The sequence below is a fragment of the Filicampus tigris genome, chromosome 17 (assembly GCF_054856515.1).
Source record: "Filicampus tigris isolate MCC_2025a chromosome 17, RoL_Ftig_1.0, whole genome shotgun sequence".
In the NCBI taxonomy this organism is placed as follows: domain Eukaryota; kingdom Metazoa; phylum Chordata; class Actinopteri; order Syngnathiformes; family Syngnathidae; genus Filicampus; species Filicampus tigris.
In genome coordinates, this window is record NC_141233.1 from 12,102,288 (window position 1) to 12,125,709 (window position 23,422).

General features: G+C 41.6%; 2 protein-coding genes across 2 annotated transcripts; one reads left to right on the top strand and one right to left on the bottom strand.

The window, feature by feature from the left end:
- Positions 1-354: 354 nt before the first annotated feature.
- On the top strand, positions 355-11,977 carry ywhag1 (3-monooxygenase/tryptophan 5-monooxygenase activation protein, gamma polypeptide 1). The gene is made up of 2 exons (XM_086012764.1): positions 355-602; positions 9,901-11,977. Exons 1-2 carry the CDS (start codon positions 516-518, stop codon positions 10,555-10,557), a joined length of 744 nt encoding a protein of 247 aa, XP_085868890.1. The 5' UTR covers positions 355-515; the 3' UTR covers positions 10,558-11,977.
- Positions 11,978-18,549: 6,572 nt separating this feature from the next.
- Positions 18,550-23,384, bottom strand: hspb1 (heat shock protein family B (small) member 1). Its single transcript, XM_086012765.1, has 3 exons — positions 22,861-23,384; positions 20,246-20,309; positions 18,550-19,103 (listed from the first exon to the last, which is right to left on the bottom strand). Exons 1-3 carry the CDS (start codon positions 23,243-23,245, stop codon positions 18,947-18,949), a joined length of 606 nt encoding a protein of 201 aa, XP_085868891.1. The 5' UTR covers positions 23,246-23,384; the 3' UTR covers positions 18,550-18,946.
- Positions 23,385-23,422: the final 38 nt, after the last annotated feature.

The following is a 23,422-nucleotide window of genomic DNA, read 5'->3' on the forward strand; positions in this document are numbered from 1 at the left end:
TTATTTTTAAATATACATGATCTTTGTGATGTTTAATTGATTCAATTCATTATTTTGTTGTCAGTGATAGAAGCATCCTCCCCATTTGCATATGCTATAATCCTATAAATTAATGATAGCATTTTTGATAGAGCCCAATCTAATGTTTTCATGTTTAAAATAGGGAAAATATTCCTATTTTAGAGTGTGAGTACTTTTGCTACCTCTACTGACTTAACCACGTTACCTTGTACTCGTTGTAACGTAGTACGGAGGGGAGGGGGGGGTTGCCAGCTTCGTTACATCACGACACCAGGACACGCCCAGGTGGGCGGTGACAAGGCCGTGGAAAGTGCTCCGAGTGGGAGGGGTGTCCCGTCCGCAGGCCCCTCAGAGTCAGACAGCAGGCAGCAGCTGCGGCGAGAGGATCACACTGCATTAGACTCTCCATTTCAAAAAAGAAGACACTCACACATACAGCGACTCATTTCTTAGCTTTAGACGTGCACATAACGACAGCACGCTCAACATCCAACATGGTGGACCGCGAGCAACTGGTGCAGAAGGCCAGGCTGGCCGAACAGGCTGAGAGATATGACGATATGGCAGCTGCCATGAAGTCGGTAAGTAGCCCTTCTATGGATTGACCTTTTCTTTCTTTTTTTTTTCTTTTTTTTGCCTCATATGTATCATTCATTTTCACGCATACATGTGCGCTGCGCTTGTATGAATAAAAGCACGCCCATTAAGCTCCCGGGGTAGGAGCGCAAGGTGTCTTTCATGACATATACGTCCCGACAACGAAATTGGTGTATGAAAGTTATAATTAAAGACTGTAATTTCATTAACAAATGACCGGTGAGCCCGATAGCATGCGGTTAAATTGCGATTTGGACGTTATTAGGCTCAGGGGTTGTTAGGCCCGTGAAGCCCATGTATGCTGATATAGCCTTGTCATAATGTTAGAAGGCGGCGGAGAGGGGTGGGGGGCGAACACCGCGATACGATTTGGCTCATTTGGGGTCCAATCATTCATTTGGAGTATTAATAGTGCTGGTAGCGGGCTGCGGTCGTGAGAATGCGGACCGCTTGATCTTGGGGCGGTGCCTTTCGGCCAGGCTCCCTTTTTACGGTCTGTGTGCGTGGTCGTGTAGGCAGCCCCCCCCCCCCAAACCCTTTCTACACACGCACACACACACTCCACGCTCAAACCATCACCACCCAGTAGTGACAAGATGAATTGGCGTTTAATGCAATGTTTTACAACGACAGCTCATCGAATTCGGTTAATTAAGGATGCCAGTGGCAGAGTTCGGTGGTTGTGCGCTGATCAGAATCCTGTCTCGATGGGTTCCCGTTGACATGATGCTGAATTGGCATCGAGTGAATATGATTTCGCACTTTTTCACATGTGCGCGTTTGACGCATTAGGAAGAGGGATATCGGCTCAAGGTTGATCGCAATCGATTCTGGCGCAGATGCGCGCAAGATAAGCGCCCCTTTTTGTAGACGTGGGTGTTGGTGTACGCGCAGCTTTTTTTTTTTTTTTTTTTTTTTTTTTCCCCCTTTCCAGCTCTCTTAATTGTCGTATTGCAGCAAAACGGTCGAACTGTCGCATGATGGAAGGCGCAGCCGCAATAATCGATGCCGTGTGTGGCAGCCGCGTATCCGCGCGCCCTCGGCCCTCCTCGGCCCTGCAGCCATCCAGCAGGTCCGCACAGAGGCGTGCCGCAGCATCTGCCAAGATGCAGCACAGGCCCACCCGTAGTGCACCATTTCACGAGCAGCATATTGTCTGGGCAACTACTGTAGCTACTGTACTTGACAAGTCGCTCCTTGAAATAGGACAATCATATCAATGCTTTTCCATACGTCTTGTCGATAGACACTAAGAGCTCGACAGACATGCTTTTTTATTCCTGTGAATAGAATCTATGATCGCACACAAGGATTTTAAAAATACAGTCGTACTGCAAACCTATTAGTAGCAGCTATTATGATATACTGTATGTAAAAAGAGCACTACATTTGTCCATGTATGGCATTATATATGTTTTCTTCCAGACATCAATATGTTAGTTGTCCACAATGTTACAGGGACCCGTGGCTCCACCCCGTCCCATTTATGCAGAGTCAGAGGGAAAGCGGTCTGCCCCTCACCCTGCCAGTGTCTTCTCTGCAGCACTGCATGGGCAGAAGGGGTGTGTCTGCACTCTGCAGCCTCACCCATCATTTCAAGTGGGGAATCCCTTGCCGCTGTAGACATGGCAACCGGCCTTAGTGGAAACAAAAACTGAGGCCAGTCAGGTTCGGGATTCAGGGACTAGATCCACAACCTATGTTCATCTGCTGACGCAGGTGCGGCGATGTGGCGGACTAGGCGAGGTTTACATACGCTTACAAAAGAGGTCACATTTTTATCATTGCATTTTAGTCAAAAGATGACGTCACTCAATTTCAAGTACAAAACTACACATTTTCTTAATTTCATGACTTGTTTCGTTACTGTCAAATAAATCATGAAAGTGACTTGCTGTTGCAACATCTAAACCAAAATAATGTTAATGCGTCCGTCAATAACCACACTCTTTTCTAATTTCTACTAAGATTAATTGGGAATTGCTTAAAATTGTAATCTAAGATAGCCGTTCCATGTTCAGGATTAGTTGTCAAGTTATTTTATGCAATGAGGTGCATTTTATGAAAAATATCTACAAAATAAGAGAAAATGTGTTTTGGTAAATACGTAAAAGTAGTAGACTTTTTTTTTTCCATTTCTATTGCAGCCTTAGATTGACTCATGGTTCACTTTTCTCCGAAGGAGGCTGCTATTGTTTGAACTTGAGTTGAACATTAAATAGTTTATGTATTTACAGTACCTGCTCTTACCTGCCCTTTAACATGATTTTTAAAATTAGTTTCCAAATTTTGTTACTCAACCATGGACTCATTTAAAGTGCAACTACCATCATGCATTTAGAAATATACGAAGGCGGGCACTCTAGAGTTAATTCAGTGCAGGTGACGAATAGTGTAAGCCGCCACTCTGCCTGGGTAGGAACGCTGATTTCAAATTAAATCAAAACAATATCCTTTGGCATTATGGGAAAAACTGCAACGTTTTTACGATTTAGCCTACAAGAACATACTAAGAAGTAAAGACATTTGAACATATTTGCCAATCAAAATGTTTTACTCCACATTGGCAATTAGCCAAAGATGGAGATCATTGTATTGCTTGCCATTATGCTTCTGTTGTGTAACTTTAGAGTTGTGTTTTCATATAAAATGTTAACATTTTACCCCCAGATATTTAGATTTTGAGTTTACCCCCTCCTGCAAAACGTTGCTGTCTTGTCTGTCGTGTCAATCAGAATGTAGGTATATCTTTTGCCATTTAAAAAAAAAAAAAAAAAACATGGGCGTGTCCAGCTCTGAGAATACTGCTCAGATGATTGTGCAAAATTCTGACACATTCATAACGGTGTCTCTTTTCAAATATTCAAATAAAATTTTCTGCTGTCTTTCGGTGTCTAAAATCAGTGTGATTCCGATTTGCAATAGAACTTAATATTCTTTCATGTCCATCTGCCTTGAAAGTTTAGGCTGCAGAAGAGAAAACGCGTCGTGCCAAAGGATTTGTTAACATGGACAAATCTCAAGCCCAGTTACCTCTACCTGCTCAGTAACACAGATGGTGATTATTTCCGTGTTTGCTTTGGAGCCAGGCAAAATCCAACGGAGGTAACCGAGCGAATTTCAAGGCTTATACTTTACTACTACCCCATCAGTTTCCCAAACTGCCAATGAAATTAAATTGGGTTTAGTGTAACATTTTTTTTCCTTATACAGAAGGCTTCTTGCTAGAAGTGACAAGGTGACAAGCGCCGCTGTGTTACATTTTATTCACAGGTTTGTCTTAATTTACTTGGTTTGGTCACTGGTTGTCAGCATTCAAGGTTAAATTACACATATGCAGTGTACACCATTGTAAGTGATCAAGAGAAATACTATCAACAATACATATACGTTGATCATTTAACGTGATTTTGGATTGTGTTTCTTCATGGAAGCAGAGAAAAGGTTGAGAGTCAAAGAGTAAAATCAGTAGAGGTGTCCAAATTAAATCGATTACATCGGCAACTAATCGATTACCAAATTAATCAACAACTATTTTAATAATCAAGTAATTGACTTTGTCTTGGTTGTTTGAAGTGGAAGTCAACCCAAACATTTTTTTTTTCAACGATATGTTCCCAGCAGGCCCACTAGTTGAAACACGGCATTCTGATTACATTTGCGTTTGTGGAATATAAGTTAAGCAGCAAAATGCACTCGTTTTTTAGCCATCTCAGGGGGCGGCCATTTTGACTTCCGTCGACTGAAAATGACATCACAACTGCTCACAACCCCCAATCACGGCTGACGTGTCTTCTGAATCTGAGCCGTTGATTGGTCGTTGTGAGCAGCTGTGATGTCAGTTTCGGTCGACAGAAGACAAAATGGCCGCCCCACAGATGGCTAAAAACGAGTGGATTAACACTTATTCCACAAACGCAATATTTATCAGAATGGCCTGTTTTCAACTAGTGGGCTTGCATAGAACATATTCTTGAAAAAAACATGTTTGCGTTGACTTCCACTTTAATCAAAATAAGTCATTCGCAAACATCTCCTTTTACCGTGTTCACATGAAGGTGTGTACAGTAAACTTGGAATAACTGTATCCCACCATATTTTGGAGCATTAAGAATGAATTTCAAATCCCGGCAGCAAAGAGATTGGTGTCATGTCAAAAGTGACATGAGTTGAGGCAGCAACAGCTTGAGTGTCACCCCCCCCCCCTTCTCCTTGGCCATTAGTCATGCCACTGGTATGCTTGAAGCCTTCCACTGATCCTAAGCGACCCAACTGGTATTGAGGTTGCCCTCCTCAAGTGGTGTGGGAAAAGCCCCCAGACCTTTTGGGGCTACACTACTGATAGGTCAATTTGGTACGAAGATCACAAACTCCCTTGAACCAGACAATCTGAAATTGGTCCAGTTGAAATGAACAAATAAACCCATGCTGTGGTTCTGCAGCTTGATCTGGATTTCTAATGTGTGATGACTTCTAAAATAATAAGCCGCCCCAGGAAATTGGGTTGTTGCCCCAGAAATGCCTGTAATCCTACAGTTACAATCTGCCAGTTGTTAGCGTTATCTTGCTTTGTTCAAGGGGACACAGGAAGAAGCAAACCTTTATTTTCTACGACATACACCAAGGCCTTAGATGAATGTGATAACGACTCCAAGATATTTCCAAGCCACAAAGGACAGTGAGATACACTCTCTTCTAGGAACATGAGGCGACATGAACATGCTCTCGGGATTCTGCCGGGGAAATGGGCGGGGATAGCAGCTCGAGAGGCAGGTGGACAAAAAGACATGAGGGCGTTCACGTATACGTGAACTACAGTCACCACAACTGATTCCTTAGACATTGACGATGTTGACATGCAGTCAATATCCCTTTCCAAATCTGAGTAGACTCGTTTTGGGGTTTTGGAAAACCAGAGTAAGACCCCTGGGTTACTCCTTTTCCAAGCCGAATTTTTAGTCATATATATGCGTTCGGAATACCTCCGTTGAAAGAGACGGCTTGTGTTCTGCGCATGCTCTATCCGCAAGGAATCCTGGTCTTTTGAGTACAGGAACTACTTGTATGTGCGGCGATTCTGCTTACTCGCATGGACGTATATACCTATGACTGGACTACAAATAGGCCCCATAAAGGTGATTCCGATTCTGATATTCCAATTGATCGCAACTACCATGTATACGGCAGTAACTCTGTCCGCTCACACATGTAACGGTAATCCCGGGTGTTTCAGAAACCGGAATTTTGACCTCAGCCTGAATATTGACTGGACATAAACGTAGTCAGTGGAGGAGAAGTGTAAATCGAAAAATATACTATCAAATAATGGAATCAGAAGGTGCAAATAGAGACGGGAGGCAAAAGGCAGACACGAAGGATTATAAAAAAAACAATAAATCCCCCAAGCGCACCCTCATACCAAACAAAGTCCAACACAAATTCAAAAGTCCACAAGGAATCAATAGCAGCATTCATATCTTGAGTCACTTATTATACACCAACACATCTTTGCACAAACACGAACTTGAAAGACCAATGATGAAAATATGTAAGACACAGATAAACTAAAATAAATTAACAACACTAGTCAAGACATTTCTTTTTTTTTTTCTTTAAATCAGAGATGCAAGGAAACTGTTCTAGATGTTTTTTTTATTTATTTTTTTGTTACTGATTCCGAATCATCGAGAGATCTGGGTTTGAATCTCAACCTAAGCCTTCTTGTGCGGACTTTGTATTTGGGGATTTCTCCGGGACATCCAGCTTCCTCCCACATTTCCCTCTTTCTTTGGACTATAACCAGTACAAAGATACCAGCTTGCCCACTAATCTCATTTCTTTTAAGTTGTGACTCATAAGTAATATATGGCCCCGTGTGCAAGTGAGATCCTATTTACGGTATGCACAGTCTAATTCCCTTCTATCTTTTTATTTGAGCAGACTTCCTCTCCCTACCCCCGGCTCATGTTTCCTCCACACTCCACACATTGCTTTTGAAATGATAAAACTGTCAATGTAACGTTTTAGATGCCAATTAGCTGCACGGACAGGAATTGCCATCGTACACGGCAACAAATTGACACTTGAAGCACCGTCATGACTCCATAGTGTATGCTACTTCTCCTCCCCCCCTGATTAGCTCTTTGCGGCTAAAGCAACAATCGCTATTCACGCCGCTAGTGACGTCAGGTAGTCCACTGCGCCTTTTGTGCTCTGCTGCCTGAAAAGAGGGTCAGCGGGGGGGCTTGTCACATCAGCTTAGGAGAGCCTCCAGACTTGGTGCAAATGAGCAAGGAAGGCCAGAGAGGAAACGTGGAGTTCGGAAGGACAGAATGGAGAGCTGGAAGCCTTTAAACGCCTTTGCTGTATGCGTCAAAACCTCCGTAAATTAAACGCGAGACAGTGGTCGTTCACTTCCCACTCTGGCTTCACACACACACACACACACTCACCCCTACCACATTCCCTGTGTACATTAATGACCAAAGAGAGGTGTCAAAGAGGAAGCGATTGATTGCCCCGAGTTGTTTGGAGGTTCGGGCGCCGTGATCAAGGATGAGTCACGAGAGAGCAGCCGCGATTGATGAGCATTATGGGTAGACAGAGCGCTATTGTCACAGTGGCACCGCGGCTTCCGTCAGGGCTTTCTGCCACTCCGAAGCCTTGGACACAAAGATAGCCGTGTTGTTTTGCTAACCCTCGTCACTTCGCCGCTGGCTCATTCTTTTGTTAGCATTCGGTATCAGCCAGGTCCTACTCTAACATGAATTGTAATTTCATGGGAATGATGCATCGGGTATTATAGAACCACAGTCATTGATGTGCTTCTACAACCAGCTATGGGGGTTGGGTGACTTTGCTCTGTGCTGGGAAGTGAGCTCATTATGCAACTGATGTCACTTTATTGTTTTCCTGCCTTTATACTCTTCCTGTGCAGAGGTCGTTTTATTCACGGGCACTGTAAAATGGACGTATTGTTTTGAAAAACTAGAGAAGTGTGAAAATTGTACTTAAAAAAAAAACAGTGTTACATTTCGTCACAGGACAGACTTGAAATTGAAATATTCAATTTCAGAGTTTTGGGCTATCTTGAGTTTTGTGTCGCGCCGTGTCAAAGTGAATAATAGTTGACTTATATAGCTGCTTACTGCATGGAAACTGCCTCTCCAAGTAAATGTTTAACTCAAAGGAAACTCAACACGAATGTCTTTTTGATATGCTAACACATGTTTTGGTATTGTTGAGTCATCTCCCTTTTTTAAAGCATTTTGGGGGATATTTAGATCATTGGGCTTTCAATGTTCAAATACCGACTGAGGCATTAAAAATGATTTAAATAAAAAATAAAAAACAAAGGACCAATATGCACTACTTCAGAACTAATGCAATGCAAATTCGATTCTGGTAAGGTCTGTCGTTCCACTCCACATTTTGGCTTTTGAGTTCTTCGAGCGTTTTAAAGCAGATTGTTTAAAATGGGTTGTATCTGAACCCCTAAAAAGTGAATATGACAAGTGGCTAGTGAACGAGTGGGCTGAAAAGGTATGAGAAGGGATTTGGTTTATTTGCAGGGATTCCCACCCACACTGCTGCAGCTTTGTCCACACCAACAGCCATGTCAGCATCCTTTCCACTAGAGATTATAACTCTGATAAGATTTTGCAGTTGCTATAGAAACAGGCGCTCGTACCATCAGATTACCTTTTCCTCCTACTTTCGCTCTATTACATTACAGGTAGCCTCACTGCGATGCACAGCTCAGTAAAAAAACAAACCCCCTCTTCCTATTTTGGCAAAGACTTAAAGACGAAGTTAACCAAAACATATTTTTTTTCAAGAATATGTTCTAAGCAAGCCCACTAGTTGAAACAAGTGGAATAAGAGTTAATCCACTCGTTTTTAGCCATCTGTGGGGCGGCCATTTTGTCACTTCTGTCGAATGAAAATGACATCACTGCTCACAACGACCAATCACGGCTCAGATTCAGAAAACAAGTCAGCCGTGATTGGAGTTGTGATGTCATCTTCAGTCGACAGAAGTGAGAAAATGGCCGCGCCTAGAGATGGCTAAAAAGGGGTGGATTTTTCTGCTTAACTCATATTCCACAAATGCAGTATTAATCAGAATGCCGTGTTTCAACTTGTGGGCCTGCTGGGCACATATTCTTGAAAATGTGTCTGGGTTGATTACCCTTTAAAAGGGAAGTCAACCCCAAAATTTTCTTTGCAAGCATATGTGCAGGTTGAAACATGGCAGTCTGATTAATATTGCGTTTGTGGAATATGAGTTAAGCAGCAAAATCCACCCCTTTCTAGCCATCTCTGGGGGCGGCCATTTTGTCATCTGAATGCTGCGGTACACCTGAAGGAGACACGCTTTCCTCCGTCAGTGATGCTGCTTGACAACGGATGCATTTTCACATTGACTGACAGTAGAATAGGACAAAAAAGAAAACCTCACTTGTCATCTTGGAAGTGTAGTCCACACTGCTTGCTTGCAACCAGTAGAAGCGCTGTTGAGTCCGTCACAACACTTCCGCAGTCTAAAACAAAACAAAACAATATGACATCAGCTACAGAAAGTTGAGGCATAATCAATGAAAAACTGTTGCGCAACTTTTTCAGGCAAAATTACTCCTCCCATTACGACGCTGGCATCACAACAGGAGTTCGTCAGAGGTTCTCACATTCCATAACTAATTTATATTTTTTTAAACAAGCAGCAGTCGTAATTAGTCTTATATTGACGATGCAGTTCAAGATGCACGGTAATAACTGAGTCATTTGGTTTTCCATTGGCATGCACAATATCAGTAAAACCGCTCAGTTGTTTTGGGCAACTTAGCCTTTAGACACAGTAAAGGGCAAAGTTAGCCCCCACCGCTTTTCCCGCTCGGGTTTGCTCATGGAACAGAATTCGATGCTGAAAAAAAGAAAGGAACAACAGGCTTTACCCTTTGAAAAGGTCTGTAAAGACTCCTCTGTCACATAGTCCCAGTGGGGTAAAAAGGATTAAATCCCTTCGACAGACACGGGGCCCGTCAAAACACTACCGAACAAGCTTTGAGCGATGACGACAACCAATCAGCATTCATCACAGAGCATGATGTCAGTGTGCTGACAGCAAACCAGGGTGTAAAAAAAAAAAAAAAAAAAAAGGCTTGAAATAGCTTTTGAAAAAAATCAAAATTTGTCAGGAAAGATGAATTTTGGAACGTTTAGAGGAATTGTTTCGAAGCTGTGACACCATCCTAATTCTGGTCCGATGATTTCGTCTGTCAGGTCACAGAGCTGAACGAAGCACTTTCCAATGAGGAGCGGAACCTGCTCTCCGTGGCCTACAAGAACGTTGTGGGTGCGAGGCGCTCATCCTGGCGCGTCATCTCCAGCATCGAGCAGAAGACGTCCGCCGACGGCAACGAGAAGAAGATCGAGATGGTGCGGGCCTACCGGGAAAAAATCGAGAAGGAGCTGGAGACAGTTTGCCAGGACGTGCTCAACCTCCTCGACAACTTCCTGATCAAGAACTGCAACGAGACGCAGCACGAGAGCAAGGTGTTCTACCTGAAGATGAAGGGCGACTACTACCGCTACCTGGCCGAGGTGGCCACCGGCGAGAAGCGGGCCGCCGTGGTCGAGTCCTCCGAGAAGTCGTACAGCGAGGCGCACGAGATCAGCAAGGAGCACATGCAGCCCACTCACCCCATCCGCCTGGGCCTGGCTCTCAACTACTCCGTCTTCTACTACGAGATCCAGAACGCCCCCGAGCAGGCGTGCCACCTGGCCAAGACCGCCTTCGACGACGCCATCGCCGAGCTGGACACCCTCAACGAGGACTCCTACAAAGACTCCACTCTCATCATGCAGCTGCTACGAGACAACTTGACGCTGTGGACGAGCGACCAGCAGGACGACGAGGGAGGCGAGGGCAACAACTAAAGGGTCGCCTGCAACCTCATTCTGCCAAAACACCACAACAGTCGCGCTCACAAATGACAAAATAAAAATAATACTGAAAAAGTTAGAAATTAAGATAAACAGCGGGTGGGGGGTAAGCGGTGGAACGTCAGCAGCCAACGGTACTAACGCGGGCTGCTGTTCTTTATTTTTCCACAACGTAAACGCGAAATAAGTAGGAGAAAAGAAGACCTTAGCTTGAGGTATAAACTCCAGTTATAAAACAATACATAAAAACACAACGAATCCCCCTTCTTGGTAGCCTCTGCAGCATTTGCCAGAATCCCACCGAGAAGCAAGAGGTGTGTCTTTGGCGCCAGTGTTAAGATGGCTGGTGGAGACTGGTGTCGTTATGCAAATGAAGCGGAGGCGTCTTATCGCGTCGAGTGAAGGGGAGAAGCACCCAGAAATTGAGTTTGACGTTACGAGCAACGGGGGAAAATTTCAGTCACCTTGAATGTCACGGCCTTGCTTTTCTCGAGAGGGCAAAAGCAGCAACGGATGACAAACGCGGCTTCTAGGGGTGTCGACATACATGCGTCATGACGTGACATCTTTCGTTGCAGCACACTATGGCCGTTGAGTGAAAAGCAGGCTGACTCCGTGATTGAGGATAACACGGGGAGGAAAAAATTTAAAAAAAATAAAAGTGTTCTTTTTTGTTTCGCTTTGTGTCAGGTGTGCGTCCGGCTAAGTCACACAGTCATACTGTAACTAAATAGAACTTCATAAAGTAAACTTAGTGCAGCTTGTCCCTATCATGTGCTGATGTGCTTTATTGAATAAATTAACTGTTTTTGGACACCTAATCCTTAGTGTCAGTATTGTCGTCACTATAATAACCTCAATTGGCTCCTGTTTGGAGTAAACGATTATATTCACAGAAGTCACAGCAAAACGAGAAGTGGAGTTCGGTAGTGGAGAGCGATCACGCGGCTAGAAAATGGTTCCACCCTTACTCTTCGGTTCGTCGTCTGAAATGGCTTCGGGAACCACAAAGCGGAAGTATTCATGATGGCCAGAGTTCATGCAATGTTACCAGAAGGCTCCATTTGGGGGTTGTGGATTCACTTTATCTGCAGTTTCTTTTGCCTATGACAGTATTTTGTTTTCTTCGGTGTAAGATGAGAACTGCTCCAGTATTCTCCATATTACGGTATTGTGCATGCTGGTGATGTATTTATAGAGTAGCTTCAATTTATTAACTTATACTGTAGATGTTATGTATTCATAGGATATTGGAAAATACTAGACCTTTTTCAGATGATTTTCTATTTATTTCCTTTTTAACGCAATTGTTAGCTAGACCTTATTTTAAAATGTGTTTTTTCTTTACTCCATTTGCTGAAGTACGCTATACCAAAACAGTAATTGTTACCAATAAATTGATCTGTTACAGACATTACAATGGTGACATGCAGTTCTTGGTAAGAGGGCAATAAGGTGCGAGTGATGGGTTGTGATGTTTGACACTGACGCGTTAGCGGTCTCCCAAAGTCAAATGGCGACAATTAATAAAACACCGTTTACAGGTTTATAGGTTTATAGGCAACACACACAAAATGATCCGTCACGTGAAATCTCTCGGCAAGCACAATTAAAGACCAAAACTAAATAATGCGGACGTGTACCACCACACAATTCCGCAATCACTTCTCTTAAACTATGTGCTTAAAGAACTTTTTTTATTTAACTCATTCACTGCCGAGGAAATATTTATGTGTCTTTTCACAGTCCAGCTATTCAATCCCAGGAATTTATTCATATTTTTTTCTATTGTTTTTTCAAACGTTAAGGGTAAAAGAGGGGCTGAAAATGTCTATCTGTTAATTGGATCATTTACTGACGGAGTATTAGGAAATATCACAGTCAGAATATATAAACAGCATACACTTTTGAAGTGTCCATCACATTTTGAAACAAATTTACAAAGTGATTAACCATTAAGAGGAAGAGTTAGACCACACTAGAACAAACCTTTTCAGGGATGGAGATGATTGAAAGACTAATATTTTATTTATTTATTTTACTAGGAGCACAGTGGCCCTAACCTGAAATTTTAGGGGCACAAGTAGAACAATTTGGGGTGCACACTGTAAATCGACTTGCAAAGTAAATATTCATTATATTACTGCAGTTTTGTCAAAAAAAAAACACATTATTGCACTGTCAATTTTCAGGAGCAAGATGCCACCAGTTAGGGGCATTCTGGAGCACTGATATCACCTACAAATGATGATAAACAGTAAACAAAATGTGCATATTATGCTCCAATAAAATGTTCAATCAAATTAATCACGGCCCTAAAACTCAATTTGAAGTTACTAACCAAGTAATGGATGAATTTACCTTTAAAATGGAGGAAGAGCAGAATAATCAACCCCAAAGGTGTCTTTTTTTCATATTTCTTCGATTCTACAAAGGTGAGTAATAAAAAAAAAAGTGCTTTGATTTCTTCCTGAAATGTTGCGAGGGGGACACAAACAAATAAAACAGCTGTTCAAAGCTAACTGGTTGGAATCTAATCAAGACTCTGGGCCTTCCATTGGACGACCTCTGCCCTATAAGTGAATGTATTTGTATTAGCCAATCCGGATTTGTTGCTAGGCAAAATTGAGGCAGCCGATTTGACGTTTGCTTTGTGGATTACATATTGTAGTAGCATGACTTGAATTCTGTTAAAGGTTTTCCTGGATTTTTCAACTGAAAGCTTCCCGGTCACAAGTTGTGCTACAAGACTTATCGAAAAAATGCAGTAGTAAGTGCATGTAGTCAAATAAAATATGAGGTGTGAATCCACTCCAACCTTTTACGATTCTCAATTATTACCGGTGCTTATTGATAATGATCAAAATAATAGTATGCAGTAAAATACAGACAATATATATAATTAATGAACAAAGATTATTTTTCCTGCGATGACCTTCATTCAACAGGCCTTGTAAACAAAGATAATGTGCTACTTTCTCTAAATCAACAGTTAAGTAGCTTTCCTTTCACTTCTTATGACATTTAGCATCTGGCCAATTAATATAACAGCTCATATTGGGGGAGGATAAGTGACGTCTGTAGAAAAGTGCAAACGATCACCACCAGGTGTCACCATCATTGGTTTCCCTTCGGAGAACCTTCCAGTCCTTTCCAGTCCATCTACCGAACAACATACTGTCAATTTGTCACTGCCGACAGAATAAGAAATACAGAGAAAAACACGAAAGGAACATGCAAAAGTCATTTGGAGAGAGGATCGAATGGTGAGGTTTTCAGAAGAAGCCCGTCATTGCTTCTTCACGTGAGACACTTGCCTGGTTTCAAGGCCTGAGAGCTACTGGTTTGATGGGAACTCACATGAATCATTTATGCCTGCGTTTAAGTGGAAGGAAGAGGTGACTCAGAGGAAAAGAGGAAATGGTGAAATGCTAAGTGCTTTGGAGACAGCGGGCCACAGGAGCAGGAGATTGTTAGTCCTAAAATCTATTCCTTCTGAACTAAAATCTTGCTAAAATTTCAGTGTTCAGCATTGACTGCACTCAGATATGTTTTTTGACGCTTCCATATTTGTTTTTGTTTTTTATTTTTGTACAAAAAATTGCAGCAGAAAAGTCTCAGGCCTCCGTAAAATTTGTTGATTTAGCAACGCTGACAATTAGTAACTCAATGAGCTAACTGTGAATAAAAGTGAGTGTAAAATAGTGGAATTTGTGTTAAATCCTTGCGGATTGTGGTCGGACAGATGGGCCATGCCCATTTTAAATCTGGGGAATGAATGACAAACTGACCACTATCCAGATCCTCCCCATTACAAAATGGCTCAGGTTATATGCAGTACGCACGCACGTACTGTAAGAAACCATTTTTTCTTTGAAAGAGGTGGGAGTGAATTCTAAACTGGTGATTAAAACAGTTATATGAACTACAGAGAATATGATGAACATTTAGAATCAAATTTGAATGTAGTCGTTTATGGGGCTGGAGGATCTATCAAGACACTATTTTAGTATCTTACTAAACATTTCAATCGAATACCCGAATTCAAGTATTCCGTGAAACTATATTTTGGTTAAATGATACCTTGTTGAAAGAGCAAGTATGAATACACAATAGAAAACAAGCCATTCAACTTAATAATGAACCAAATAAACTTAATAATTAACTGAATAATGAACAGCTTTTTGCCTACCGACAGTAGGCTACTGTCCTATAAATCCAGAGCCTAAATAAAAATAAAATAAAGTGCAGAGGCAGTGATTCATGCATTATCTGCCCAGTGTAACTATACAACGTGCTGGAGGCTGAGTGCATAGCGGAGCGCTCTAAAAATAGCGCAGGCCTGCAGCTTCAGAGTCAAGAGTGGGGTTAGTATGTGCATTAGTGAGCTGGCACGCAACATGAACACAGTCAGAGAGGAGGAAGAGGAAGCACGCAGCGTGCGACTCCATCACCAGTTGTGCTGATACATCTTTCATTTGATCCGCCTGTGACAGATGATTCGTCTGCACTGGATGACCTCCAACTGTTCACACTGACTCAATGAGTCCTCTTAGCAGGCAGACAAGCAATATGGAAGTGAGAACTTCTTGATGGGGTTAGCTGTGCTTCAAGTAGCTTTCGTTTGTCTTGGCCTGGCCTCTATTGATTTTTTTTCATTATAACGGGGCACCAATCAATTGGGGCGTTTCTTTAAGTGATGCGGTGGAACTCCAGTGCACACTCCCACTGCCTGGTTTCGAGCCAGAGAGACACAGCCGCCCACTGCCAAGACAGAAATACAGTATATCGTACACAAATTGTGCGATACAACAATACCTAACCATATTTATAATTTCATATATACCCGTGGATGAAATAGCGACGCTTGTGGTAAAAGCTTACACGAGCGGTGATCACCTAAGGAAATAACCTAAAAAGTGTGGTTATATTGAAAGACTGGCTCTCATTCACTAGAATGGAAAAGCACCTTCAATATTGCACAATAAAACGACTCATTACAATTAACTCTAAAAATGGAAAAGCTAATAGGTTCAAATGTTACGCAATGACAAACTAATATTACTACAAAAGAAAACGCCAAATGCAAATCCTATGCTATCATTATTAATAGCCTTTTAATTATTGTAACTTATCGGCTATTACTCCATAACTTAACATTCCTACATGAAATAATATGACAACGTTGTATGCAATCTAATGTGTATAATTGCTTAAAAAATGTACAGTGTCATGCATAGTAGACATGTCGGGTTTTTAATATTCATAATTTAAATAACTATTTTTCACAAAAATATATCAGCAAAACAATCTTAGGGAATCAATACAGTCTCTGTGTCCTTGACAATAGTGGGGAAAAAAGGAATAAACTAAGAAACATGCATGTTCAAAATGAATTACCACGCCCCATTAAAAAATATATAGTACTACGAGGGATGTAGTTGTTCACTTACTGTACCTGACTTAGCTGCAGGCACTCATGCTGAGAATGTAAAGGGTTGCCTGTTGACATTGGCAACCGGTCCAGGGTTTAATCCGTCTTTCGCCCCCAAAAATAGGATAAACTCTGGTTCAAACCTTGCAACCCTCATTAGGATAAGAAGTATAAAATGGAAGAGTATTATTTAAAAAAAAAAAAAACACCTACATCTCCCGGGACTTTGGGCTTGAAATTATAATGTCAGATCAATTATGTATTTTGTTCTTTATATCTATTACTAATAAGTAAATCTGAAAAAAAAAACAGGAAAATGCAGTGTTTATCACGGAAATGTAATTTATTTATATACAAGAAAACTAAAATATTGTTGAACAACATTTGTAAAAAAAAGTAGGCTAGCTCAACATCAATGTTCCTTCTCGGTTTCGCGCGTGCGCATTTGCGCACTGCTCTCATCGCGCACGATGACGCTGGCGCGCATCAAGCATGCACACACATTACATTTTCTGCACTCATTCTTCCATTTCCACCCCAGTTTGATCTACAAACAGGACACCACACTATTCTCACTTCCCTTACCATGTCAGTAGTGCGACCGAGGGTGCAAACTCAGTTGCTCTACTATAACTAGAAGCATACCATGACGCACATACACTCACCGACGAGACGCTGCAGAAGACACGCGGAGCGCTCCATTCAGGAAGTCCAAAAATGGGCTTGATTAACGAGCGCCGTAAATAAGGCTCTTTCGTGCGTTTCAGAAGTCAGGTAACTCGAAATTTTAATAAACAGTTTATTTCCATTATTTGTGAGTGGACAATGTGGGACCATATTTATACAGATTCCATTGCGGCTTAAATATGCTTCAAATAAATGACCTATGTCTGTGTGCTATAATATGAAAGTAAACTAGGGCTGATTTTATTCGAGTCGCAAATCTCTATTCAATCATATGTTCTATTTTGATGGTTAGGGTTTTTTTTATTTTTCTGCAACATATCTACATCATGTAACATTACCCGATGTCAGGTTTTGGACCGATGTGATATTGGTTTGGCCGTCAGATGTTGCTCACTACGGTCGAAGGTGCTCAGGGGTCTTTCGAGGGAACATTGCTCAAGATGACCATATGGCAAAATGTGTATTCAAAACTGTGTGAATTGGATCCAATATTTTCCCCAATATGCTTAACTCAAACAGCTTGCGAGCCCCCAGCTTCTCTTTCCAGTCAAAAGTCTTATAGCCTTTTCAATCCACCGTTTGAATGCATTGTGTGATGGCCTGCAGATCTTTGGCGACGTCACAGCTCTGTTTCCATGACGACCTGACACATGAGCTTGCGCGTACATGTGTGAGCTACTGTACATATGTGTAAAGAATAACACCGTAAATTTATGACACAATGTGAATTTGAAGGGCAATTTTTTGAACATTGATAAATACATTTTTGGGCAGAACAATCTTCAGAAAATCACATGTAGTACACACACAACACTACAAGATAAGCACTCAAGATGTCCCGGGGACCTCCGGACGATGGCGGACGATGTTTAAATTTGGCCTGTTTAATCATGTGTGTACCCCAAAATCAATAATTTGTTGGTTGGTTTGCAAGCGGGATAACACAGAAACCACACAACCAATGTGCCAAGCAAGAAAACAAAACATTTTGGAAAGGACTCAAATAAAGAGACGGCTAAAAGGTTGTCTTTCACTTACCCGCTGCCCACTTGCACTCGGTTCAAGTAGGGAGGTGAAAAAGCGCATACAGCAGATGGTGCTGCTCCTATTGGGCTGGAGTGAAACTGCATGTTTCATCCAAAAATTCAGAATGGTATGTTTAATCATTATTCAGGTCAACTTTGATCAAGTTTGACAACAATGCGAATACCTTTATTTATTTTGATGGCTTTTCCAAAATTACAAAATATTTTTAGAAATATATTCTATTGGACGTGAGAAAACGTTTGCGAGAAAAAGTGAGAAAATGCTGCATTTCCATCTCTAGTAAAATTGATTTTAGATTTACAAGTGTGTTAAATCAAGACAAATAGTGGTAATGGTGGGAATTTTCAAACTGTCAAAACTGCATATGCTAAAAATGTTTATATTGTATATGAGTGGGTGGTATCAGTGTTCACAAGGGAGTTTGAAACAGTCCCAAGAACTGTTTTTTTTTTTTCACACCACATTTGCACAGGTTCTTGCAAAAACATGTTTGGAGGGTCACCAGGGAATCTTGAAACAGTGAAAGCGTAAACAACATAATGATCATACATATTATACCTAACCAACCGAGGTCAGGTATGACATGCTGAGATCTGCACCTGTGAAAAGAAGTGCCTGCAATGTAGCATATGAAACCACCCCTTTTCTCTGAAACATTATTTCATTAATAAATGTCAGACAAATAATTGATAGATTTCAGAGATGTAATTCACAATTTGACGAGGAACATACGGCGCACTATATGTGCATGGAAAATGAACAGACTGTCACGCAAGATTTCTTAACCATTTAAGAAATGAGACAAAGGTAGAAATAAAGGAGTGCAAAAACGACACACTCTGTATGCCATTTCATCTTTATTCTCTGTTGGCATTTCTAAATCAACCGAGGATGAAGCCAGTCTATTTGCAGACTTCTAACAGACATTGTTCAGATTTTTGGGGTGGTGAAGTGCATGCTCTCCGGAGACATTTACTCTAGTGTGATGTAACAGCCAGCGCGAAAGTAAATGTGCTCAGCAGAAATGAGGAAGGGAGAACAAAGAATGTGAGCTACCCCACACGGAGATGAGGAGAACAATTACAGAGCAAAGTGAAACCACACACATGCAGCAAAGGTGCTCTTGGCCTGGCTTAGCTCAGTACGGATGCAAAAAGTCTCTATTTCATGTCGGTAGTGAAATCTTCGTTGAACGCTTGTTTGTGTGCGAGCCTCCTATTTCTTCACCACACCACTTTTGGTGTCCACGGTGACGGGTATTGAGGTCTCTGCCGCCCCGATGGCCGGCTTGGCGAGCGGGGCCTCCACGGTCAGCACGCCGTCAGGAGACAGCGAGGAGGTGACCTTTTCCACGTTGGCGCTGGAGGGGAGGCTGCAGGGAGCAATGTAACATTATTAAGGTCAAGTCAATTTAAACAATAAATAAAAATTTGAAAGTGTTGAACAGAAGCATCACGGACATGAGGATGCTTATTGGTCATTTCAGAACATTCAATTTCAAATAATCCAGACACAAAATACAGCAACGTGTACTGACTGAGAAAAATAAAGGAACAGTGAGCTACATAGCTCAACTTAGAAATTAGACCATTATAAAGCTAATAGCTCTGGCCATGGGTAGACCCAAGGTAAACACTTTCTTCTATTTTCCACATTTTTTTCACCCTTTCCCGCTGTAATGGAATGTGTTCAAACCACCACAATCCTGTTAAACATATTTTTAAAAGCACAGTTTCCTCTCTTTTTCAATTGCTAAGTTTGTTGCTGACCAGTTAGCATAGCATCTAACAGCTAGAATGTGCTATTGAGCTTCACAATTAAATTAGTATTGAAATAACATGTAAATTCTTTATTTGGTTATGAACTACTTCTTTCGGCAATATGTTTTTTTTTTTTTAAATGCAGTCTATGTTTTTTAGGTGCCTATGTGTCCGTAGTAGCAGCACAGCAAAATATATGACAAGCAAAATAGCTAATGAAAAGTGTACTGTTGACCTGGATGAATTAAATTATTTTTACTTGACAAAACGTTCTAATATGAATCGTCACTTCGTCAAAAGCTCTCGTGCCTAAATTGTCCTTTCAGTTGAGTAAAAGCAGTTCAGTTGTCAACGTGGCCTCTGGATGGCAGCAAATCCAAAGCTTAAATGAGAACGAGTGCAGACGTTGAAAGCTGGGTTTCTCAAACTTTGTGGTCCTGGTACCCCCAAGGGGAGAAATATTTCCAAGGATCCAAAAATAGCACTTGATACCTATACCGTCTTTTGCCTTAGGAATTAACGAGGCGCTTATTTTCGTCTCATGTTAAGTTTCAAAATTCAGATTATTTTGAGGGGGAACAAAATATGATGGTATTTTTCAAACTGGTGTAGTTCAGAGGTCATTATTGTAGCATTCCATTGCATTCATGATTAGGAGATGATTTATTCCCCTAATTTCAGCACATTTATTTCAGAAGCGCCTATCTAATTGATAGATAGCCCTGAGCATTAATCAGATGCATGAACTACTTACGTATATTTCCTGGTGAAACATCTGGACACAAAACCGTGTTCGTCTTTACGCTCCTCATGCTTGCCTATGGACAAAAAGAGTAAATAAAAACCAATTTAAATAATACATACATTCTGACTGAGACTACAAGTGTAAAGTATTTCCTGCAAAGTGAAAAGTGGACTCCCTTCGGGTCGTTCTAAGTTGAAATTGAGTATCATCGACTGACTACAACTTTTAACAGCTGACAACTGAACATTTTGTCTCAACTCATGTACAGTATCACATCCAAGATATCACATTTTCTATTCAAAGTCACAGCATGAAAAAATTCCAAGGAGGCGGCCAACATACAATGGCGCAGTATGGGTTAGCGAGGACATGATGGAAAAATGTTTTTTTTTATTGCTTACATACAAAATATTGATTGTAGTGTACCTGTAAACAATTGAAAAAAATGTGATAGTTGAAAGTGGGAATGTGGATCTGTTACAGAAGAAAAGTAGTGACGCTGGTCAGTCACAGTCCCATCAAGCTTGAAGCTCTCGCAAAGTGTACTGCACACTATGCTAACATTAGCTAAACAGCAGACCAGCGAATGAACTACCGTAGTTGAAACATAATATGACCTGAAAAAGAAGTAATTGCTTCATTTTGCTGTGCAAGTCAAACTTATGTTATAACATGAAACTTATCATGCTAAAACAAGACTTGATGCAGATCTGATCATCTGGATCGGATGGGCAGATGTTTTGCATCCATGCAAAATCGGTGATCGGTTGTAATGTCATAATTTGCAATTATGTAATTGATCGCATTTATAAAACATTGGAGCAAGCACAATATTGTTCACTTCAGGGATGTTCTGTGCTATTTGTAATTCAAGGTGTCGTAGCATACATAGAGTTAAAAAAAAAAAGTGGGGTAGTGACTGCATAGCAGATTCATTATACAGCGAACTAACAAACATAATATTATATCACTCACAACTGTTTTGACTTAATTCCTCAGACACCTTAACACTTTTCTTGATCTTATTTCCCATTGAATTGACACAGATTCAACAGAATCAGATGGATTTTGGCTTGTAGTGCTATTTTGTGAACAAGTATCGTATAAGAATCCCAGAGGATCCGTTCACACCAAGAATAATGATAGCCTGTAAGCTTCTCATAGGTGTCCAGATTCATTTGAACAATGTGGCTCACTGCGTTATGTTTGTTGTGGCAACAGGCAGATTATGCACTGTGAGTGTGCGACTAGTGGACACTTACCCTCTCGTCCTAAAAAGGACCAACTGGAGGCCTGTCAAAGTGAGCGATCGCATTTCCGGATATATGCTGATGGTTAGCATTGAAGCGGATCGTCTTTGTTTGCTTTGACATAAGTGAACAGAAGGCTGCAAATTCCACTATGGCTTTGTTTATGTTAGGTGCCTCGACTATGCAGTGCGGCGGCTGTCAAAGCAAAGCTCGGACAAGCTCCAGCTGTCCTTTTAAAAGCCTTACCCAACACGGTGACACCCGAAGAGCAGGCCACTTTGCGAATTGCATTAAAAATTCTGAAAAGACCATTTCAGCGATAGGGAAGTCATCCACTCCCACATGCCGAATTGTTTTTGTCTCAGCAGGCTTTGATCCAAAAAGCCCACGCCCACTAGCATGTTGGAAAACAGCACTGCATTGTTCCAAGCTATTATGTAACTGTAAGTTTCCAGAACAGTTAAGCTGCTATCTGGAGAAGCACATATTTTTGTTTGGGGGGGGGATTGGCTTGGTAGGTACTCGTGGACAATCTAATGAGATCCAACAAGGAATATTCTTTTCAAAGAGAGTATAAACAACACGGTATGTGAAATTACAGATATAGATGCACATATACATGTGCACACATACATAGGAGGTGTACACCTCTGCAATAAAACACGATTCAATAAGCATCTTGATACATATAACGCGATACGATTCAAGGACGGCTGGATTTTAAAGTGGAACGATTCAATTCAGTGGGATGATGATTCATTTTGATATGGTACAGCTCAGCTCAAGAAGGTTTGATGCAGAGTTTCTTGTCACTTTATATGTACAGTCAGTGAATGGACTTACCAGTAAATGTGGCATTTCACTCAAAGATATCTTTCTCCAATAAAAGACGATTAGATAGGTATCTCGATAGAAAAGTGGAACAATTCGATGCATTCGCATCTTGAAATCAAAAACGATCTAACGATTCAAACCCGTGTTTTTTGGTCACGCCACTAATTATATATCGTCGCTGTCCTGTGAAAAACACTTATGTCCGTTTGTTTTCAATTAATTTATTTTTACGTGAACGGTGTTCCCGCATCACAGAAATCGCATTAACGTGAAAATTAACAATTTTTCAAAAATTGGACATAACTGTTTTTCACAGGACAGCGACAATATATATATATAATAATATATAATATATATATATGTATACATAAATATATATATATAGATATACATACATACATATACACACACACACACATATATATATATATATATATACACACACACACACACACAAATATCTAAATATACGTACAGTACATATAAGTTCTATTGAATGAAACGATGTCCGTAATGCTGGTTGTGTAAGTGAGACCTTACCAGTGATTTCCACCACCCCATCCTTGGTCTTGACCACCAGCTCTTCAGGTGAGAAGTGGTTCACGTCCAGAGAGACTTTCCAGTTGTCTTGGGTCTGCTTGATCTCCGACATGCCCGTGCTCATCTGGCGGGACAGGGCGCGAGCCTGCTGCGCCATCATGTTGCCCGGGTAGACCACGGGAGCGTGAGGCATCACGGCGCCCATCTCGGCGGGCATCACGGAGGGCCGCATGTAGCCGGGCCAGTAGGTGCACGGGTACGAGGCCGGGTCTTCCGCCGAGGCGGGCATGCCAAAGGTCTGGTCGAAGATGCGGCTGTGCCAGTCGCGGAAGGGGTCCCAGCTCGGGGTACGGAGCAGGGTGAAAGGAATACGTCTCTCTGCCATGATGAAGGAGAGCTGCCGGTGCACTTTGGCCTCTCTCACAATGTCCGCCCAACATGCCGGGCCATCTCGTATTTATACGACGGCCGACGCCGGCCCTCCTCTTTCCGCTCCCCTCCACACACTTGTGGAAGTTACCAGAACATCTATTTGTGGCAGACGTAGCGCTGCAATGGAATC